Below are 21,784 nucleotides of genomic sequence, written 5' to 3' on the forward strand. Positions count from 1 at the left end.
TTGATTTACTTATATTTATTATCTTACATTAGAAATGATTTACTAACGATATGCAGCTGTCTAAATAACACTGAAGAGCATTGAGATATTCAGTGTGTTTCATGTTGCATCATTTCTACACATTTGAATTTAATTTTAGATTTTAGCCCATTAAAATGCAAATGATGCATCCTCACATCGATCTACCTATCTATTGATGCTAGGTACATAGACCTCTAATAATGTTGTTTTTGACTTTGTTGTCATGTATATAATTGAACACAGTAATCAAAGTACTGAAGCCTAAAATAATACAGCTTGTTTTCCACTAGGTGGCAGCCCTGTAACTTCATAGCTACTGGTACAGACCCTTTCTTTGCATTATAAATAAAATAGCAAGTCAATCATTGTCTAGTACTTTTGCAATCGTTTGCCAGACATGGGCATAGGGCTGCTCTTACTTCTGTAAGAGCATCTTTCAAAATAATAGAGGAATGGGCTTGGCTACCTCTTAACTGTGAAGAGGAAAAGTTCTTACGGACAATGGTTACTATATTTGTTGTATAAAATCCTTCACTTTCTGTATTTTTTTTTCATCCATTTGGATACAGAAAGTGAAGGTGCCTTGGTGCTTTATAACTTTTGCTACGTGAGACGTGGGGTAAGGAATATTGTAGATGAAAATATTCGAGTTATTCCCCAAGTTTTCCACGTCATCACTGTGACCCCTGACGCAGGTGCTAGTCACCGAAACACGGCCCGTGTCGGGTCAAGGCTCATTCATTAAAGAACTTTGTTCCATTTTAAAGGCCCGTGGTGCTGTTTTTTTGTTTGGACTTTAGTTTGTACTTTGTTCCCTCTCTTTTGTTATACCCGATTCATTACATAAGAACATATGTGTTTCCTTAGTGGGACAGACCGAAGGACCATCAAGCCCAGCATCCTGTTTCCAACAGTGGCCCATCTATGCTACAAGTACCTGGCAAGATCCCAGAACAGTACAATACATATTATGCTGCTTATCCGTCTGTAGCAAATCTGTTCATGGCAGCATTTGAGGATAGATGGTTAACTCGATCCCCAACATTTTTTTGTGGCGAAGATAAATGATTTTTTAGCATGAGGTCTGAGAAGCCGCCAAAACGAGAACGCCAATACCTAAGCTAAGTGTCAAATCTAGCTCACCATTTATTTATTGACTAGTAAAAAAGGCCCGTTTCTGACACAAATGAAACGGGCGCTAGCAAGGTTTTCCTCGGAGTGTGTATGTTTGAGAGAGTGTGTGTGAGAGTGACTGTGAGAGAGAGAGAGTGAATGCGTGAGTGTGTGTGTGTGTGTGTGTGACAGAGAGTGAGACTGGGTGCGAGTGTGTCTGAGAGTGTGTGTGTGAGCATGAGAGTGTGTGCCAGGGCCCCCCTCCCTTCCAGTTCCAGGGCCCCCCCTCCCTCCTGCCCTCTGAGTTCCAGGGTCATCCCCCATCCCTCCCTCCGAGTTCCAGGGTCATCCCCTTCCTCCCTCCCTGCCTCTGAGTTCCAGGGTTGTCCCCTCCCTGCCTCCCTCCGAGTTTCAGGGTCCCCTCCCTCCCCTGCATTATGCTGTCTCCCCTGCATTCATCCATATGCAGGCAACGTCCTCTGTGCCCTGCCCTCTCCATCCATCCATGTGTAGCATCTCTCCCCTGCCCCCTCCACCTCCCTCCGAGTTCCAGGCCCCCCTCCCTCCCTCCCATTTCCAGGGTCCTCCCTCCCTCTGTCCCTCCGTCCCTCCCTCCCAGTTCCAGGGTCCCATGGAACTGGGAGGGAGGGGGGACGGAGAACGTTGGAGGAGCAACGTCAGCAGGTGGTTACGATCCCAGTGAGACACATTGGAATGTTGAAATTATTATATTAGATAAGTATATAATAGAAGTAAAAATATTTAACGACAAAGTTAAAAAAAGAAATTCTTCTGGAGGAGGGGGTTTTTCTGTCTATGATTACAATCAACACAAAAAGGGTTGTGATTTTGCTGTGAATTATTGACTTTAACCCTGTGTGGAATGATGAGGCTTTTTCTCCCCCCCCCCCCCCCCCCCCCCCAATTGAGACGTGCTTGGACTAACGGTGTCTATTTACATTTTTCAATTATCCTAGAAATAAGCAGTGGATTTTCCCCAAGTCCATTTTAATGATGACTTATGGACTTTTCTTTTAGAAAGCTATTCAAACCTTTTTTTTTGAAAGACTTGTTTTTCACTTAGTTAAACTTTTATATATTCAGTACATTTCAAGATTATGCCACTCATCCAAATGATAATTGCATGCTTTCCTATCCGAATCGGATTTTCGTACAGTACTGTAGGCTGGTTAGCTTTTCTTTGTTGAATATGGTAATGCTAAATTTTCAGGGCTTCAAAAGGAGACCCTTAAAACTATTACAGATGATTCTAAACTCAGCTGCAAATTTAATCATAGCTTGCCTTGTTTAGTACAGCTCAATTGGTTTGCCTGTGAAATTCCACATTAAATCAAAATCATGCTTGTGATTTTCAAATCTATTCATGATTTGTGTTTTTGGTATTTATCATCTTTATTACATTGTTATATGTCATCTTGGCAAATTAGGGGACCCTTTTACCAAGCTGTGGCAAAAGGGCATTGGCGTCGACGCATGTTTTACATGCGCACCGAGGCCCCCTTTTACTGCAGCTGGTAAAAAGGGAAGGTCTCGCTTTCCTGCAGGAAATGGCCAGGTGACAAGTAAAGTACTTGCCACACAGCCATTTCAGGGGGAGCCCTTACTGCCATCCATTGAGGTGGAGGTAAGGGCTCCCGCACCAGGGGCATAGCCAGACTTCAGCGGGAGGGGGGTCCAGAGCCCTAGGTGAGGGGACACATTTTAGCCCCCCCCCCCCGGCGCCGCCGCCACCATCACCACCAACTTCCCCCCTCCCTGGTGGGAGGTTGGGTCGAGAGGGTCATTGGCAGGGGGGTCTAGGGCCAAATCCACAGGGGCCAGGCCCCCCTGGCCCCACATAGCTACGCCACTGTCCCGCGCTAACCCAGTGGTAACCGGGCAGCATGCAGCACTGCCCAATTACCACCGGGTACAGTCCGGCGCTACAAAAATAAATACATTTTTGTAGCGCCGGAAATGAGGGTGCGGTAGGGCTGGGAATTACCCCTGGGCTTCAGTGGTAGCCTGGTGGTCCTTCCATTATAGCGAGCAGTAAGCCCGTGTTGGTCTTACCACCACTTAGTAAAAGGAAGCCTAGGTTGGGCCAGAAGAATAAATTACAAAACACTAGGAAGCACACGATGCGTTCAAGGGTATTTTCAGTGTTGGTGCCTCACTTATGGAATGTAATTCCTAATGATATGAGAGCGTCGACCAATTTAAATGCATTTGGAAGAAACTGAAACTCACTTGTTTGCTTGAGTGTTTGATCTTTGACATCATCTCGCTATTGTCTGTCATTTTATATATAAATTCTTTTTCTGTACCTCGCCTAGACCTGTAATGAGTGTGTGAGTAGTACATTTTTAAATAAATATGCTTCAGACACATGTGATTCTGCTAAGACGCACCTCTATTTTGGGATCTGAACTGACTGAACAGGAAGTGTCGAGTTCAGCCTACAATAGTTCACATTTATGAGCCATCATAGAAAGCTTTTCAGCTGGAAAGTATTTACCAAGCAGATAAATGGTCCTAATATCTTCCACAGTTTTTTCCTTTCAGTGTCCAATTTTATAAAGCAACATGTTTAGAAAGTACAAGTAATCAAAAAAGGAGAAGAAAGCTCTAAAAATAGCTGTGACACAGGGCTTTTTTTCTCTTCTTTTGATTACTTGGTGGTTTTGTTCTCTTTCTCTTTTGTGATATATTACTATTGGTTTTAGTAAGTACATGTATACTTTTCCCTGTGTGAGGTAAATGGATATACAGACATTTCTCTGGTACAGTCAAAGTGGTTGACATAGTGGTACTCAGTGGCGTTCCTTGCCTGGATGGCACCCGGGGCGGAGCGCCGATGCGCCCCCCCCCCGGGTGCAGAGCACCCCCCCCCACTAAATTACACCTTCCCCCTCTCTGGTGAAATGACACCCCCCCCAGGTGCACGCCGCTGGGGGGGGGAGGTGCCGCGGCGCGCGCCTGCTCTGAGTTCGCTAAACGTCTTTGCTCGTTCGCTACGCTCCCTCTACCCCGGAACAGGAAGTAACCTGTTCCTGGGCAGAGGGAGCTGCAGCGAACTAGCAAAGAAGTTTAGCGAACGCGGAGCAGGCATGCGCCGCGGAACCCCCCAGCGGCGTGCACCTGGGGCGGACCGCCCCCACCGCCCCCCCTTGGTACGCCACTGGTGGTACTTTTTCTGTCGCCAGTAGGCTCACAATCTAAGCTGCGGTAAAAGGCACCCTGTGCTAGTGGTGGTGGGGGGGGGGGGGGGCTGTTTTTATCGCGTGCCAAGGCCCTTTTTACTGCAGCAGGTTAAAAAGCCTAAAAAAAGAAATGGCCATGCGGTAAGTTCTCACTTGCTGTGTGGCCATTTTGGAGGAGTACTTAGCGCTACCCATTGAGGTGGCGGTAAGGGCTCCTACGCTAACCTGGCGGCAACCAGGCAGTGTGACAAAAATTCCAGCAGTGCCAGAAATGCCGTGTGGTAGAGATGGAACTACCATTGTCAGCCACGTTGGGTCAGCAGTTGTTCTGGATTGCCACGTGGCAAGCGTGTTGCCGCTCTGCAGCCCTTTAATGAAAGGGCCCCTAGAATGGTGGTCGTTGTTTTGTACCTGGGGCAATGGAAGGTTAAGTGACTTGCCCAGTTTCACAAGGAGCTGCAGTGGGAATTGAACCCAGTTCCCCCTTGGTTCTCAGGCCACTGTACCAATCATTAGGCCGCTCCTCCTCGTACATATGCACCTGCTTTGAAAACTACCTCAGGAAATGCATGCATTTACACCTGTTCTTGACCACAACCCGACATGCCTCCAACTTAACTGGCTAAATTTAGTCTGGATAAGACATTGTCCAGACACAGTTTAACTGGTTTGCTGGCAGAAATTATCAGAACCTAAGATTTGTCAGGGTAGTTCCTAAGTTACCCTGCAAATCTTTTATATATTGGTCTCTGTAAGGTCAAATTTCATCAGGTAAAAGTTAAATGGATATCTTCTCCATTCTATGTATTTTCTGTAGGGCCACTTAAAAGGATACTGCAAAGATAAGATATCCATTTCATTTATGCTACTACTTTTTAGAACATGCATCTTTATAACATGGTTATATTTCCACAGCCTTGTATGTATTTTATAAAAAGCTCTGTGTATGTTCACATTTCGAATGTCCCAACTTGCACATTCCTTGTTCTTTCTGGACAACCTATGCAAAATTAATATCACTATCGGCCTTATTTTCGAAAGTGATGGACGCCCATATTTCGACCCAAATCGGGAGACGGGCGCCCATCTCGGTATAATTGAAAGCCGATTTTGGGCGTATTCAACTGCACTCTGTCGCGGGAATGAACAAAGTTGATGGGGGCATGTCGGAGGCGTGGTGAAGCAGGACTGGGGCGTGTTTATTGGCCAAGGAGAGATGGGCGCCTTCGGCTGATAATCAAAAAAAAAAGGGCGGCAGAAGCGAGAATTTGGGTCGCTTTTGCTGGACCCTTTTTTTTTCACGACCCAAGTACCAAAAAAGTGCCCCAACTGGCCAGATGACCACCGGAGGGAATCGGGGATGACCTCTCCTGACTCCCCCAGTGGTCACTAACCCCCTCCCACCACAAAAAAAGAACTTTAAAAACTTTTGACAGCCTGTATGCGAGCCTCAAATGTCATACCCAGCTCTCTGATAGCTGTATGCAGGTCCCTTGGAGCAGTTGTTAGTGGGTGCAGTGGACATCAGGCAGGCGGACCCAGGCCCATCTCCCCTACCTGTTCCACTTGTGCTGGTTAATGTTGAGCCCTGCAAAACGCCCCAAAACCCACTGTACCCACATGTAGGTGCCCCCCTGCACACCTTAGGGCTATGGTAATGGTGTAGACTTGTGGGCAGTGGGTTTTGGGGGGATTTGGGGGGCTCAGCACACAAGGGAAGGGTGCTATGCACCTGGGAGCTATTTTAATTTTTTTTTTAATTTGTAAAAGTGCCCCCTAGGGTGCCCAGTTGGTGTCCTGGCATATGAAGCCAGCCATCTCGTAACCCTGCCCCGCCTCCCTTCCCGCCTTCGCTACCCTCCCAACACGCCCCCTTGAAGTTTGGCCGGCACCGCAACGAAACAGCAGTTGAAGACGGCCAAAATCGGCTTTCGATAATACCGATTTGGCCGGTGATCTCCCGATTTGTGTCGGAAGATCGCAGGTGATCCCTTTCGAAAATAAGCCTGTTAGTCATGATTGCAACAGGTCTAGACAAAAACGTCCAACTTTATCTTACCCCAGTTGCGGATATCTACCTCTATATTCCTATTTTATAATGCATCAGTTAACTCAACTGTTCATTCCATCAGGTGCAACAGAGGGGATTACAGTCAATGAAGGTATTTCTCCCTTGGAGTATCAGGCTTCAGTACAGATTTCCAGAGAAGCAGGTTGGTCTAGCAGGCTATAGCTCCATACTGCACAGATACAGCGATGACATTGATTTAAATGACAAGTCTGCTGCTCTGTAATCTGCAGCAGTGGAGGCTCCCAAATATGAATCTTTAGCTTGATGCTCAAAGATTGCCATCAAAGTCTAAAGTGACAAACAGACGCTAGAGGTCTCTGGGGGGTATTTCTCACCCAACTCTTGTGCTTCAACAGGGAGAAATCAAAGAAAGCAAGAAACAAACACCAAGAAAGCTGATCAATTTTACACTTTATGCATATTTTATTGTTGTGGAGGTCTTTTCTTGAGTGAAGTGCGAATGACAGAACTTAAAAATCAGCTTTTTGTGGAGTGGTCGTTTCAGCAAATCCATGCACTAAATCCAGTTCAGTGTTGCAGCTTATAAATTGTTGGCTTAGCATTTTATACCTTTTCAGAACATAAGTGCACCGTTCCTTATCTTTCTCTTTAGGATCTCTCTCTCATGATCCGTTCTTCGTTTGCTCTCCCCTTTCTCATATTTTTTCCTTTCCATTCTTCATGTTAGCATAACCTCTTCATTTGAGTTAGAAATTCTTAGCAAGATGAAATGTATGAGGTATATTTTAAGAGCTGCAGTACCTGGAAACAGAATATCTCCAAACTGAAATCATTATCACCATGGTGATTCTAGTGTCTTATGAGATGCCAAAAGACTTCCTTTTGCAGCTGTTTAAATACAGACTTAGAAAAATAAAAGTATCCATATCTAACCATATCTTTTACAACACTCAGTCACTCTCTTTAAATGCAAACATGAAAACCTTTAAAGAATGAACGATTTAGGGCAATGATCTTCACTATTTTTCCAGTGGGGACCACTCTGGGGGGAGGGGGGAACCGTCAATGTAAGAATGAAGATCGTCATTGGACATAGGGAACAGCACATTGGGGATGGGAAGACCCTTCCAGTGACAGAGGCCTGATGATGTGGTCAGCCTGCCAAAGAAAGCTTGCACAGGAATAATCTGCCTTCTTATCCTTCTGTTTGCTTTATTCCTCATCTGCTTTCATAGTTCCTTTCTATTTTCTGAGTTGTTTGTGAACTGCATTGTTTTGTCCTAAGAAAGGCAGAATATCAAATGAAAACAGACACAAATATATTTAGGGTGACTTGTGCAACTAAAGCAAAGTCTACTCCCCACCATCTCTCTTTCCCTAAATTCATCAACATAGCCAGTCTCTGTCCATTTCCCACAGCCCGTTTGTTCTTCAATTCCTCTATACTGAATGCTCTTCTCCAACTGAATCCCAACCAGTCTAAATTCTTCTCACCATAATCCCGGTCAGTCATTATCAACCTACCTCTATCTCAGCCATTTCAAGTTGGCCTTTCTTCCAGAAGAACATATGAATAGCCATACTGGGTCAGACCAATGGTCCACCTAGCCCAGTATCCTGCTTCCAGCAGTGGCCAATCCAGGTCACAAGCATCTGGCAGAAACCCAACCAGCAGCAACATACCATGCTAGAAATTCCAGGGCATGTAGTGGCTTCCCCACGTCCATATCAACAACGGACTTTTCCTCCATGAACTTGTCCAAATTTCTTTTAAACCCAAATACGCCAACTGCTAATACCACATCCTCTGACAATGTTCCTAAACTATTAATTTTCTCCTATTTATTTTAAAAGTATTTCCATGTTTGTACATCTCCCCTATATTTTCTGTAGAGGTGTTTTAGCCTCTGCAACAAGTATTCAAATTTATTCCAGTACCTCGTGACTCCAGTGAGTTTGAACTGAACAATGCTTTCATTCCGTCACTGCTTTTCAGTCTCATGAGATAAGTAAGGGAGTTTGGGAAGTACACAGTTCAGACTAGAAAACAGAATAACTATTATGATATGGTATGGAATGATGTGACGCTTATGTACTGCTATCTCCCACTGGAGCATGTGTGGGGGAAGAGCCGGGGGTTGCACAGGGTCAGTGGGGGCCTTGCAGTGAAGAACACTGATTCAGAGCCTGCTTCATTAGTCTTTTCAATAGACAAAGATAGGGAGATAGAGTGGCATTTTAGCAAGGGCATCCATCTCATAGCCTGTTGTAGAGTACACGTGTGCTGTAAACAGTCAGCATAAACATCCATTTTACAAACTGAAACGTCCAAAATATGAACGAAAATCCCCCCCCCCCCAAGGGACATGGACCTCTGTGTGGCAGCAAAGGAGTGACCATCAAATAAATTGGCTGCACAGAGGTCTGAGCAAAGGGGAAGCCTAATGGTTAGAGCAGTAGACTGGGAATCAGGGGAACCAGTTGAAATCTCATTGCAACTGTTCGTAATTTTTTTTTAATGGTGAGCCCTCTAGAACAGAAAAATACCTATCAGAGCACCATTTCTGAGCTATTATTTAACATTGTATTGGTTACCATTTATGGCCCGTATTCATTTTAAGTTGAATATAATAGTATTTAAAATTATGTTGGGTGATGCTCCTTTCTAAATGATGACTTTAGTTATGCTACTACAAGGCACAACTTCTAAATATAGCCCTCAGAACCAGTTTCTGTTACATTTCTCTTCATTACACTATCAAATGGTTTCAATCTGGAATTCTTTATCTTTATTTTTGAGATTTGTTGACATTATTTCAATTTCAGAAAAAGCTTGAAGACCACTTTTTCATAGAGCTGGTCTTACGTTTTTGGATATTAGTGAATCGAATTGAATGTGCAGTCTGTATTGTGCCCACTACTGAGTTTGTACTGTAATTACCAGACATTTTGGTCTGATTTTCTTGTAGATGTGATCTGCCTAGAACTAGGTTGATAGTGGTGAAATAAAAGACTGTTATGATCGGTGTAGTGAGTCCTTAGTTCATAGTAGGGAAACTGCGGTAGATGAGTCTCCGGCTGAGCAGGGGAACAAGACTGAAGAATATGCAGGAACAACCATGGAGTGGTCTAAAGTACTGGACAGCGAGTCAGGAACACAGCATCTTTGGAACAGGGTAGTGGCTCAGGAGCTGGGAAGGTACAAAGCAGCAACTCAGGAACAGGATAGCTGGTCAGGAACAAGGCAGTGTCTCACAGCATCTCTGGAACAAGGCAGCACCTCAGGAACAAGCATCTCAGGAGCAAGGCAGCTCAGAAGCTTAGCAGGAACAAGACAGAGCCTCGGTGTCTCAGGAGCTAGGCAGGTCAGAAGCTTGGCAGGAACAAGGCAGATCTTCAGCTTCTTAGGATCAAGGCAGCTCAGAAGCTTGGCAGGAACAGACAGAGCCTCAGCGTCTCAAGAACAAGAGTCTCAGGAGCAAGACAGGTCAGACGATGTAAAGACGCTGAAGCTCTAGCTTGGGGTGATTAAAACCCCTGCTGTGATGATATCAGGTTCAGCATCGTGTGACTCACTAAGGCCTGGGGACATCTGAGGCGCACCTGTACGGAGCCTGCGGCATTCCTGGGAACGTTGGAGAGGGTGTATTTCCCGATGCCTGGTGTCTGCAGACAGCAACATTCATGGTAGGACCGCAACAAAGACATGATGTAACCAGTGCATTTTTTCTAGCAAAAAAGGTGACGGTACTCAAATGCTAGGCCACCCTTCAAGGGTGGGGTAATCACTGAGGGATCCACCCCACAATAGCCAGGCCCCCTGCAACCAATTACAGAATCTATGACAAGGCATAATTGGTGTGTAGAGTCTGAGCTCTTTCATTAAAGCTTGGGGTCCATGGGTCAATTTTAGACAATGGAAAAGGTGCTGATACTCAGTATCCCCAAGTACCCCCTCAAAAAAAGCCCTCAATGTAACATAACACATAAGGTAACCTGGATGTGCCACATTCTAGGTTTAAATAACAACGTCCATCTTTTTTAGACACAGACATCCCTTCCCCTTCTGTAATCAGAGTTGAAACAGTGGGCTTCTATCCTGCCCTGGAGAAGCCACTAGACCACCAGGGTGAGTTAAGGTAGGTTTGGGAGGTGGGGCAGCCAGATCTGTATCCTCATTACCGTGGGAAAAAAGTAACTCCCATAGCACTTACCACTATCTGGGATTTCATGGGTAAGTGATGCCAACCTTGCCAGGGAAGCCTTGGATTGAGAAAGGTCTTTGTCCAATTGTGAGGTCTTAAGAGGAAAGAGCTCTTGATTCAGAAGGGAGGGAGGGCCAGATAAGGGGGTATATAATTGTTTATGGATTGGAATTGGATTGGGGATGTGGGGATCCCTGACTGAGAAGCTTTGTTTTTAAAAAAATATATGTATATACTAGTAAAAGAGGCCCGTTTCAGAGCAAATGAAACGGGCGCTAGCAAGGTTTTCGTCGCCAACACCCCCCCCCTCCCTCCCTCCCTGGCCAACCCCTTCGTTGTTCTGCCATTGCTCCGCCCCCAACGTCATGATGTTTGACGCGAGGGCGGGGCCCGGAGCGATTTCCCCCCCCCCCGCCTCCCTCCCTGCCAACCTCTTTGTTGTTCTGCCATTGCTCTGCCCTCGAGGGCGGGGCCCGGAGCGATTTTGGTGGCTTCACCACCACGAACCTTCGAACCTTTTTGAAGGAAGTCAGGGCTTGGCTTCACTGACGTCAGTGTCCTCAGAACGTTGAGGGTGAGTTTTATTATAGTAGATTATTGGGCAACAATGGGGCCTGTGTTATATATATTGGCAGGTATCAAAGATGCAGCTGTTCTATCTACTGATGAATATAGTTTGGGCACATGTGCAAGTGTCTGCCCTCTGCAGTAAATTCGGGGTAGATGCTGACAATACCAAGTGCATCTAACTCACAGGCTTTATTTATTTATTTTATTTATTTATTACATTTGTACCCCGCGCTTTCCTGCTCATCGCAGGCTCAATGCGGCTTACATAGTAACAAGAGAATACAATCTATAGTATCAAAATCAACAAAGGAGGTATGTGATAGGACAAATAAACAAGGAGTAAATGGGATAAAAGAGGTATGAGTGAAAGGATAGGGATAGGTAAGGAGGTGGAGCGATAAAGAAGAAGTTGAGGAAGAGTATGGAGGGTAAGAAGGTTGGTAGGAGATATCTGAGTCATTGTTATTAATGTTTTAGATGAACCAGTAAGTAGATGGGTTGCTTATGTTTGCTTATGGTAGGTCAAGTCGTTCGGGTAAACCTGTTTGAATACACTTACCATAGCTTACATTTGCACTTATGGACCTGTATATTCAAAACACTTGGCAAACTGTAGTAAACAGGACCCTTAGGGAGAAATTCTGCAACTTGGAACCAACATTTAGATGCCCCTTATGCCTTTTCTACAAGGATATCTGGGTGCCCAGCTTCCATTATAGAAAACTAGTGTAACAACTCAGCTTTAATGCTCCTAACATTTATATACGCACAGTTACCACCTGTAGTCCTGGCATAATTGCAATTGTGTAAATGTGGGAGGGGCACGATATTCCAAAAGCTCCCTTGCGTTTACACACTATTCCACTCCACACTTTCTTATGGAATAGCACTTAGTCGCCCTGTTGTCACTTACCCTCGTTAGCGTACTCTTACCTGCAAAAATGTTGGGCATTCTGTGTATTTATACATACACATGACCCAGTTACACAACAGACCTTCTTGTGCATCACTTGCTCCAAAATTTGAAAGAGAGTTACTCAGATTAAGTCTACCTGAAATGTAATCCTAGGACTGCCAGATATATTACAAATAAAGCAAAAAGGTTAAAGATGAAAGAGAAGTGCTGACAGAACTGAAGGAAAAAAAGCTTCAAAGGAGAAGTTGATAGCATCTTGACAGCCGTGAAAAGAGGATAATTACCTATAAACGTGGAGATGAAGGAGGAGCTGGGGTCAAAGGGACATCTTCCCCGTCCTCTTTCCATTTTGTGAGATTCCAGTTGAAAGATGTCTTCCTTTAAAAGGAAAATTACAACATTCAGTATTATGTCAGCAGTCATTGTAATTTGGTAACTGGGGTGTAGCATCAATGCCTGTAGGAGTGTCTGAGGTTGATGTAGTTTCTTGTTCTACTCAAAATCACACCCTACAGATACCATTTCCACATTTTGATTTTCAAGCCTTAAAAGACTATTATCAGGCTTATTTTCGAAAGAGAAGGGCGCCCATCTTTGGACACAAATCACAAGATGGGCGTCCTTCTCCCAGGGTCGTCGAAATTGAAAGCCGATTTTGGGCATTCTCAACTGCTTTCCATCGCGGGGATGACCAAAGTTCACGGGGGCGTGTCGGAAGCATAGCGAAGGTGGGACTGGGGTGTGTTTAACACATGGGCATCCTTGGCCGATAATGGAAAAAAAGAAGGGTGTCCCTGATGAGCACTTGGCCAACTTTACTTGGTCCACTTTTTCTTGTGACCAAGCCTCAAAAAGGTGCCCGAACTGACCAGATGACCACTGCAGGGAATTGGGAATGACCTCCACTTACTCCCCCAGTGGTCACTAACCCCCTCCCACCCTAAAAAAAACTTTTAAAATATTTTTTGGCAGCCTCAAATGTCATACCCAGCTCCCTGACAGCAGTATGCAGGTCCCTGGAGCAGTTTTAGTGGGTCCAGTGCACTTCAGACAGGCAGACCCAGGCCCATCCCCCCTACCTGTTACACTTGTGGTGGTAAATGTGAGCCCTTCAAAACCCACCAGAAACCCACTGTACCCACATGTAGGTGCCCCCCTTCACCCCTTAGGGCTATGGTAGTGGAGTACAGTTGTGGGTAGTGGGTTTTGGGGGGGGGGTTGGGGGGCTCAGTACCCAAGGTAAGGGAGCTATGCATCTGGGAGCAATTTCTGAAGTCCACTGCAGTGCCCCCTAGGGTGCCCGGTTGGTGTCCTGGCATGTGAGGGAGGCCAGTGCACTACAAATGTTGGCTCCTCCCATGGTCAAATGGCTTGGATTTTGTCATTTCTGAGATGGCCGTCCTCGGTTTCCATTATTTCCATCTTTAAGGTCGACCTAAATGTTGAGATTTGGGCGTCCCCGACCGTATTATCGAAACGAAAGATGGATGCCCATCTTGTTTCGATAATACGGGTTTCCCCGCCCCTTTGCGAGGATGTCCTGCGAGGACGCCCTCAGGAAAACTTGTTCGATTATGCCCCTCCACGTCACTATTCAAAACAATGTATGCATAAATCTTGAGGGCTAAAAATGTCAAGCTGGCTGATACCTTTATTGTTTATTCCTGAAATTTGATGCATAACCTTTGGCATCGCTATTGTAGTGGATAATTCAACATTGACAACTAACTTACAAATACATCTTTTGGGGATGGACCACATGCTAGACAGGTTTTGTAACTGCTGAAACCATATTTTGCATTCATAAGAGTACTGTTGGGCATATTTGCGATTTAGAGTGTATTTCTTATATGCTACGATAAGTGTGATTAGTACACAGTGCCTTGTAATTCTCCCTGCTTGAGCATTTTTCATATTTTTCCTGACTACAAAATTATTTTAAAAATCAAAACCAGAAAGACCTGAATGGTTGAAAAGATGAGTCTCTCTATCAGAGCAGAAAACAGAGATGAGAGCAGGGGAATTATTGAAACACAACATCCGAGCTGTGTAAGAACATACGAATTTTCCTGATCATGCATATTTTTACATTGGCTCCTTTTCATGAGAGGCATTTATATGCATATACAGACTAAAATTGTCATTTATGTTTATTTACACTTGATGAATCGCTTTTCTTAACAAATAAATCAAAGTGATGTACAAAATGAATAAATTCAAAGAAAAGAAATGGAATGCCAAAATAAACAGGAAAGAAATCAATCATAGATGAATACAAATAAAGCTGCACAACTACCCACATAGGTTACAGTAAAAGCATAGGCTAAATAGCTTCCCTGTAAGGAGAGCTGATGGTGGTTACTATGTTATAAGAGTGTCTAGTTTAAGAGGATGAGTAGGTGTCTACTTGGACATGATTTTATAAAGACATATTGGCACCTATGAAATACTAGTGCAAGCATAGAAATTGGGTGCACATTGCAGTTGTGGACAGTTACACTTCTCTCAAGTAGGTGTAAATGGTCCCTAAATTGTATCCATGAAAATCAGTGTATTTAATAATCTACATGTGTACTTACAAGGTCAAGCTGTGCTCTGCATAAACTCCACCCACGCTCTGCATAAACTCCGCCCACGCTCTGCTGAAATGCCGCCCATGCTCTACTGAAACTCCGCCTATGCTCTACTGAAACTCCGCCCATGCTCTGCAGAAACTCTGCCCACGCTCTGCAGAATCTCAGCCCACGCTCTGCAGAAACTCTGCCCACGCTCTGCATAAACTCTGCCCATGCTCTGCTGAAACTCTGCTCCTGTACATGCCTACTAGCAAAGTACACACAAAGCTCATACTGGACATAACTTAACCTCCTCCTGATAATTCCCCAATGTGTCTGTCACACATGAGCTTTTACTCTACTACCATATCACCTTGTATTTGTTCTACCGATACTGGTGATAGCCACTAAGGTACTATGTAAGCCACATTGAGCCTGGAAATAGGTGGGAAAATGTGGGATAAAAATGTAACAAATAAATAAATGTACTGTTATGCTGGTCAGAATTTTCTAGCAGGCAACGTATGCAGAAACATTTTACAAAACCTATCCCCTGATTTATATTCAGTGTGTCCATGAGACTGTTGGGTTTGAAGATTGACCCACAGATTTTTAGGTCCCACACATAGATGATGGAACAGATATGAAGTTTTATTAAAAGGTACCCAACATGGCCATGTCAGTTATCTAATATAATAAAACGCACCGTGAACGTTCTGATGAAGACAACGTTCTGAAGTCACTCAAACACTCCCTGAAGGGTTCGTGGATTCATGGTGTGAAGCCACCCAGCCGTCTCTGCCCCGCAACTCGCGTCAAACGTCATGACTTCGAGGGCGGAAAAAAAACCAAACAAACGGATTTACCTACGTGGTGATGGTTCCGGCAGCGCAGCGTCAGGGAAGGAGGCGGCGCTCCCGACGTCTCTAGCCTTCCCTTCGCTGTGTTCCGCCTTCTTCTGACGTCATCCTTGACGTCAGAAGAAGGCGGAACACAGCGAAGGGAAGGCTAGAGACGTCGGGAGCGCCGCCTCCTTCCCTGACACTGCACTGCCGGAATCGCCACGGAGGTAAATTTAAAAAAAAAAAAGGGATGTTGGGGGGGGAGAGAAGAGGGTGGGCAGTAAAGTTGAAAAATGGGAGCGGGAGGGCAGGGGAGAAACGACAGCATGGATGCGAAGGGGGGAGGCATCAATGCGAAGGGGGGGTGGAAGAGGGCGGGACAGGCTGGGGCAGGCTGGGACATGGGAGAGAGAGGAGCATGGATGTAAGGGGGGGTCATGGAAGGGAGAGAGGGGAATTGCTGGAAAAGGATGAATGGAGGGGGCAGGGGAAAGAGGAGCATGGATGGATATGGATTGCAGGGCAGGGCTCAGGGAGAGAGGGGAATTGCTGGAAAGGGATGAATGGAGGGGGCAGCGGACAGAGGAGCATGGATGGGCATGGATTGGGAGGGCAGGGCTCAGGGAGAGAGGGGAATTGCTGGAAAAGGATGAATGGAGGGGGCAGGGGACAGATGGGCATGGATTGGGAGGGCAGGGCTCACACTCTCTCTCTCATATACAATGTCTTTCTGACTCTCACTCTCACACACTCTGTCTCTCACTGTATCACATTTGCTCTCTATGTGCCACACAGTCACTCACACACACTCTCTCGCACACACACACACACTCTCTCTCACACTGTGTCTCACATACACACTTGCACACACTCTCATTCTCACACACACACTCTCTCACAAACACACTCACACCCAGACTCACTCTCTCTCTCACACACACACACTCACACTTTCACTCTGTCTCTCACACAGTCACTCTCACATACACTCTCCCAAACATACACACTCCGAGGAAAACCTTGCTAGCGCCCGTTTCATTTGTATCAGAAACGGGCCTTTTTTTTACTAGTCTTTTAATAAAACCATATATTTTAGGCTATGTCATAGTGCCATCAGGATGCTGACACTGATGATTGGGGGTGGAGAGCGAGTGTATATATTGACTGGTGTTCCTCTTTACTCCCCAACAGACTTGGCCAACCAGTGGACTGTTTTTCATGCTGGTAGTCTGGTACTACTTCTAGTCTTGTCCCATTTCAGCACTCTGTACAGGTCCAAGCAATAGGATCTTTCCATAAAATCTGGTTTGAGATCTGGTAGAGTATTCCTGCTACGTCATGTCAACTTGCTAATAAAGACATGATCTAGGGTCTTCCAGCTGCTCTAGTCCTCCTCTAGCCGTGCAGGTCCTACAACAAGCTGCTCTGTTCTTTTGAAATCCTTGCTGGGCCCTGCAACAAGTTCTCCAAGCAAAATGAGTAGGATAATAGCCATTACGTATAGAAATGTGTTATGTGTGCTGTGTTGTTCTTGACAATTATTACATTTTCTATTATATAAATAAAACCAAAATGCTCCAGAGGCCAGTTAGATTGTGTAGGAGGTGGGTGGGGCGGGTTCCATCTGCTACAGCTAAAGACTCTTAGGAGACCAGATGTTCAGGCATTTCAATGTGGTTTGACATGGGAAGAAAAAGGCTGTTAGAAAGGAACTCAGAAGTGGATTAAGTTGGTAGTTTACAGCAGAAGAAGATGACAAAACACTGTCTTAAAGAAGGATTGACATCTTACAAGCTGTCATACTGTATGGCTGGCAGCTGGGAACTTGAGGATTGTGCAGAATGCAAGCGATCTCGGTCAGCAAAGAATAATCCTGTGCTTCCTGGGTAATGAAGTATAGATATATCCTTCTTAGTAAGGAAAAAATAGTAACTGTGAACATTGAATGGGTTAATTAATCCTTTCTGTTAACTCTCGCTGTGTTACTACAGTGTGATGATCTAAAACATTCAGCTCTTCAGCATGGGAGAAAATTCAAAATTATGTCATAGAGATTGGGCAAGTACAACGGTACTCAGAAGCTCTTTATGGGTTGTATTTTGCTTCATATTCAACATACAATTATATACAAAACTCTCTTTGATGTGAAAGGACTCACAACGCAGGTTCAGTAAACTGTTTTGTTTCTACATAAATGAATTTACTTTTTTATTTTATAAAAAGGAGAGACTCTGTGCTTAATATCTTAACTTGGCCAAGTTGAAGGCAATGTATAATGCCATCGCCAAATTGACAGTCAGAGACAGCTTCCTTGTCTCACTGCAATGAACCACATCACAGCTCACTCCTTGTGCTCAATGAACTCAACAATGTCATTCCCCCAAAAAATGTGTTAATTTGCCCAAAATCAAAGAATAAAAAAGTGCTACTACTTATTCAATGTTCAATACAATGTTCTTTGTAATAAAGTATTTTTCTTAAGTAGAAGACGACCTCTTTAGCCTTGATCCGATGAGGTGTCCCATTTCGCGTTCTGCTTTAGGGACCTTCAACTTACTCTCATTATCCACTGTTAATGTCCACAATGTTAGAAAATTCTTACGAGCAAGAAGAATGGATTTCCCCTCCCTGTTGAGTGCTAATCCTGAGATTGTGTAGCAGTTACTTGATATGCCACTCGTGGGATTTAATGATGCAGGTGTGGTAACTTCCTCTGCCCAGGACGTGAAGTTTCCTTGGGCCTCATTGGCCATATCGTTACTCCGTGATAGAGGAGTCCGTTACAGATGTGGTGCATAGCACACAGATAGCCCAATGCTCAGATCTCCCCGTGTAAGCTAACATTGCTAAAACTATATTGCAGGAACAGTGCAGAAACTTAGCTTGCCAATGTTCAAAGCAATTAAATCTGCAGTTTTAAAGTGAAAGCAAGGAGTGGGGGACTGAAAGTGAAGAACACATTTGCATCTGTTTTCTGCACCTTTAACTGTAAGCTTTTCAACATTTTTTAGCTTGGAAGGCTTATGTTTACACGCAGGAAATGGACGCTAATGTATGTTTTCATATTTGGGTTTGCTCGGACTTACACACATTCGTCTCTCTCTCTCTCTACCAGCGCTTAGGGGTTTGCACGGGCTTCCTTCTGCTTCAAACTTAAAGAAGAACTGGCAGATTTTAGAGAGCGAATCTTGAGAAATCCTCTCTTCAAACACCCTAACACCTGCTCCGAGCTGGCATTACTTTTTCAGAGGTACGGGCGGCTTTGTTTTGTTCACTGAGCATTGGGAGGTAACAGGAAAAGACCTCATTGACATCCGTTTGACTACATTAGCATGCTATTTGCACTAATCTTTGGTGCACTCATTGTTTCCCGCGCTAGAGCCTCTAAGCATTCTGCGCTCACTAATGCAGGCGCTAATCTAGTGCTAATGGCCCCTAGTGCCCGAGTGTACTTCTGAGCATTGAGGCCAGAGTGGCTCCATGAGAGAAGGCACTGCATAAGTACATAAATATTGCCATACTGGGACAGACCAAAGGTCCCTAAAGCCCAGCATCCTGTTTCCAACAGTGGCCAATCCCGGTCACAAATACCTGGCAAGATCCCAAAAAAGTACAAAACATTCTATACTGCTTATCCCAGAAATAAACAGTGGATTTTCCCCAAGTCCATTTTAATAATGGTCTATGGACTTTTCCTTTAGGAAGCCACCCAAACCTGTTTTAAACCCCGCTAAGCTAACCCCCTTTACGACATTCTCTGGCAATGAATTCCAGAGTTTAATTACAACAGCTGAGGGGTGAATGGTTGTGTCATCATAAGGATTATGTGAGTCAGAACTTCCGAAAGATGGTGAATCTTCTCAACAGGAGAGAACAGTTGTAACTTTGAGTGACTTGGCATGGAAGCGAGTTGCATGACAGCTTTGGTCAACGTCCAAAATTTCTAAAATCGCTGCTCCCTTTGGACATGGAGGGGCCAAAACGTGCACCCCCTGCTCTTATTTTACAAAAGGCTTTACATATGGCAGAGTGGACCTTAGAATTCCTCTCCAGAATCTACCTCCACAATGTCGAATTTGGTGTTTTTTTATTTTCACTGGAAGTTGTGGCCATGATAGAATTGGTGCTTAGCCTCATCCCAGCACCTAGCTTTCTCTGTAGAGAATGACCCCATTGTGGAAAACTCTGACCAGCTTCCTACAGGAATATACACATACATTCTCCCTCTGAAAATCATCCCACGGAAAGTCCACAACCCAGCTCTTTAGCATGCATAAATATGCCAGTTAATTTTGCATTTATAAGCATTTATTTAAATCCCTAGGAATGCTCCACCCAGGGTGCCTAACCTTATGCATATACAGAGAATATGTACATAAATTTAAGGACACACATTGCATTTCTCTTCACAATGTGCTTTTACTCACGGAAATCCTTTTAAAATTACCCCTATTATAAGTAGCTTTGGTCTGAAAGTTGGCATGTAGTTTGGAATGGTAGAGAAATGAGCCAAAACTAACACATGGATTGATTTACAGTTCAGGGCAGAAGAAAGTTATGACTGGACTAGATCAATGGACCACAGTAAATATAAATTGCATTAGTGGAAATCCTGACGGTGCCAGGCATGCCACGTGACAAAACCTTTCAGGTCTTCCTTTATTCTTGGCAAGCATCCTGCCAGGAGGCTTTACAGTTTCACTTTTTTTTTGTACACTTTCCTAACAATTAGTAACATTCAGCTTCTATACATATTGTGGAGCATTTCTTCCCGAGATACATCTTCCGTACCCTGCTATAGTCAATGGTAATAAGTCAGCTGGACTACTGTAACGCACTGTACGCTGGCTGCATAGAACAGACTATCAAAAAACTCCAAACAGCCCAGAACACTGCTGCCAGACTCATATTTGGAAAAACTAAGTACGAAAGTGCAAAACCCCTAAGAGAGAAACTTCACTGGCTCCCACTAAAAGAACGCATTGCATTCAAGATCTGCACGATTGTACACAAAATCATTCACGCAGATGCCCCAATCTACATGCTAAACCTCGTGGACCTACCTCCCAGAAACACCACAAAGTCATCCCGCAAATTTCTCAACCTGCATTTCCCCAGCTGTAAAGGACTAAAATACAAGCTGATGCACGCCACTACCTTCTCATACATGAGCACGCATTTATGGAATGCATTACCCACAGACTTGAAAACAATCAACGAAATAACCAACTTTTGCAAATCTGTGAAGACATATTTCTTCAACAAAGCTTACAAAGAGAACCTACAGACCTACTAATCCACTTCACCAACCCACTCAGATATGAAAGTTCACCTTCTACACTTACCCCCTTAATACTTCCTTCTTTCTTCCCTTACTTAACCTCTGCACATTATTAATTGTATCTGACACCCTGGAATAACAATGTCGTAACAAAACTATGTAAGCCACATTGAGCCTGCAAATAGGTGGGAAAATGTGGGATACAAATGCAAATAAAAATAAATAAATAAATCTTTATCCTTTATTCCCAACTAACACTGTGAAAAGCAAATTGAGTAACCAGTGAGCAATGACCTATACCTGCTATTCATTGTTATTATTTAAATGTTGCTACTATTTGGGTTTCTGCCAGTTACTTGTGACCTGGATTAGTCACTGTTGGAAACAGGATACTGGGTTAGATGGACCATTGGTCTGACCCAGTATGGCTACTCTTATGTTCAGACTGCTGCTGGGTGATTTGATTTATTCTCACCTGTGATCGATGTCCAACTCTGATAAATGCGCAGACCGGTTCAAAAGCTCCAGTGCCGCAGGCCAGAAGATGGGTTCTGTTATAATGATGAAGGACACGCACAAAATTTGCACACTCATTCTATAATGAAGAAAGAAAATAACAAAATGAGCTTCTTAAACCGAGATCATCCTGCATTAGAGGTAAAAGCAGAATTGCAGCGGGAATGGGGGGGGGGGGGGCTGTTCATTATCAAGAAATATAGTAACTTCAGCACCAAGTTAGAACCTACAAACATAGACAAACATACTCCTTAGTTCCTGGTCATCTCTCATTCTTGTCCTTACCACTGCTGTCTGAGTCTGTTACAAGCAGGCTTCGATTATTTTATTGTTTGGTAGGTGACTCCGATCACCTACCAGCTTCTTACTTAAGAAGTATTTAACATTTCTTCAGTTTGTCTTGTTCTAACTTTATACCGTGAACCCTTGACTTGAAATTTTTCTGTTGCAAATTCTATTCTCTTACCCTTTCTCGAATGTTGCTTAGATATGTTTCCACTGTATCAAGTGCCTCCTTTCTCTTTTCTAAT

The 21,784-nt window shown here is 44.3% G+C and overlaps 1 protein-coding gene across 1 annotated transcript in view; it reads right to left on the bottom strand.

Annotated features, from left to right (window-relative positions):
* SEMA3E (semaphorin 3E) overlaps positions 1 to 21,784 on the bottom strand; it is a 139,971-nt gene that overhangs the window by 34,969 nt on the left and 83,218 nt on the right. Inside the window, exons 4-5 of the mRNA XM_030216644.1 lie at positions 21,214 to 21,333; positions 12,345 to 12,438 (exon numbers count right to left, since the gene is read on the bottom strand). Of these exons, the coding sequence (XP_030072504.1) occupies positions 12,345 to 12,438; positions 21,214 to 21,333 (214 nt within the window). The remainder of the gene's footprint in view (positions 1 to 12,344; positions 12,439 to 21,213; positions 21,334 to 21,784) is intronic.

This window comes from Microcaecilia unicolor, chromosome 10 (assembly GCF_901765095.1).
Source record: "Microcaecilia unicolor chromosome 10, aMicUni1.1, whole genome shotgun sequence".
Taxonomy (NCBI): Eukaryota; Metazoa; Chordata; class Amphibia; order Gymnophiona; family Siphonopidae; genus Microcaecilia; species Microcaecilia unicolor.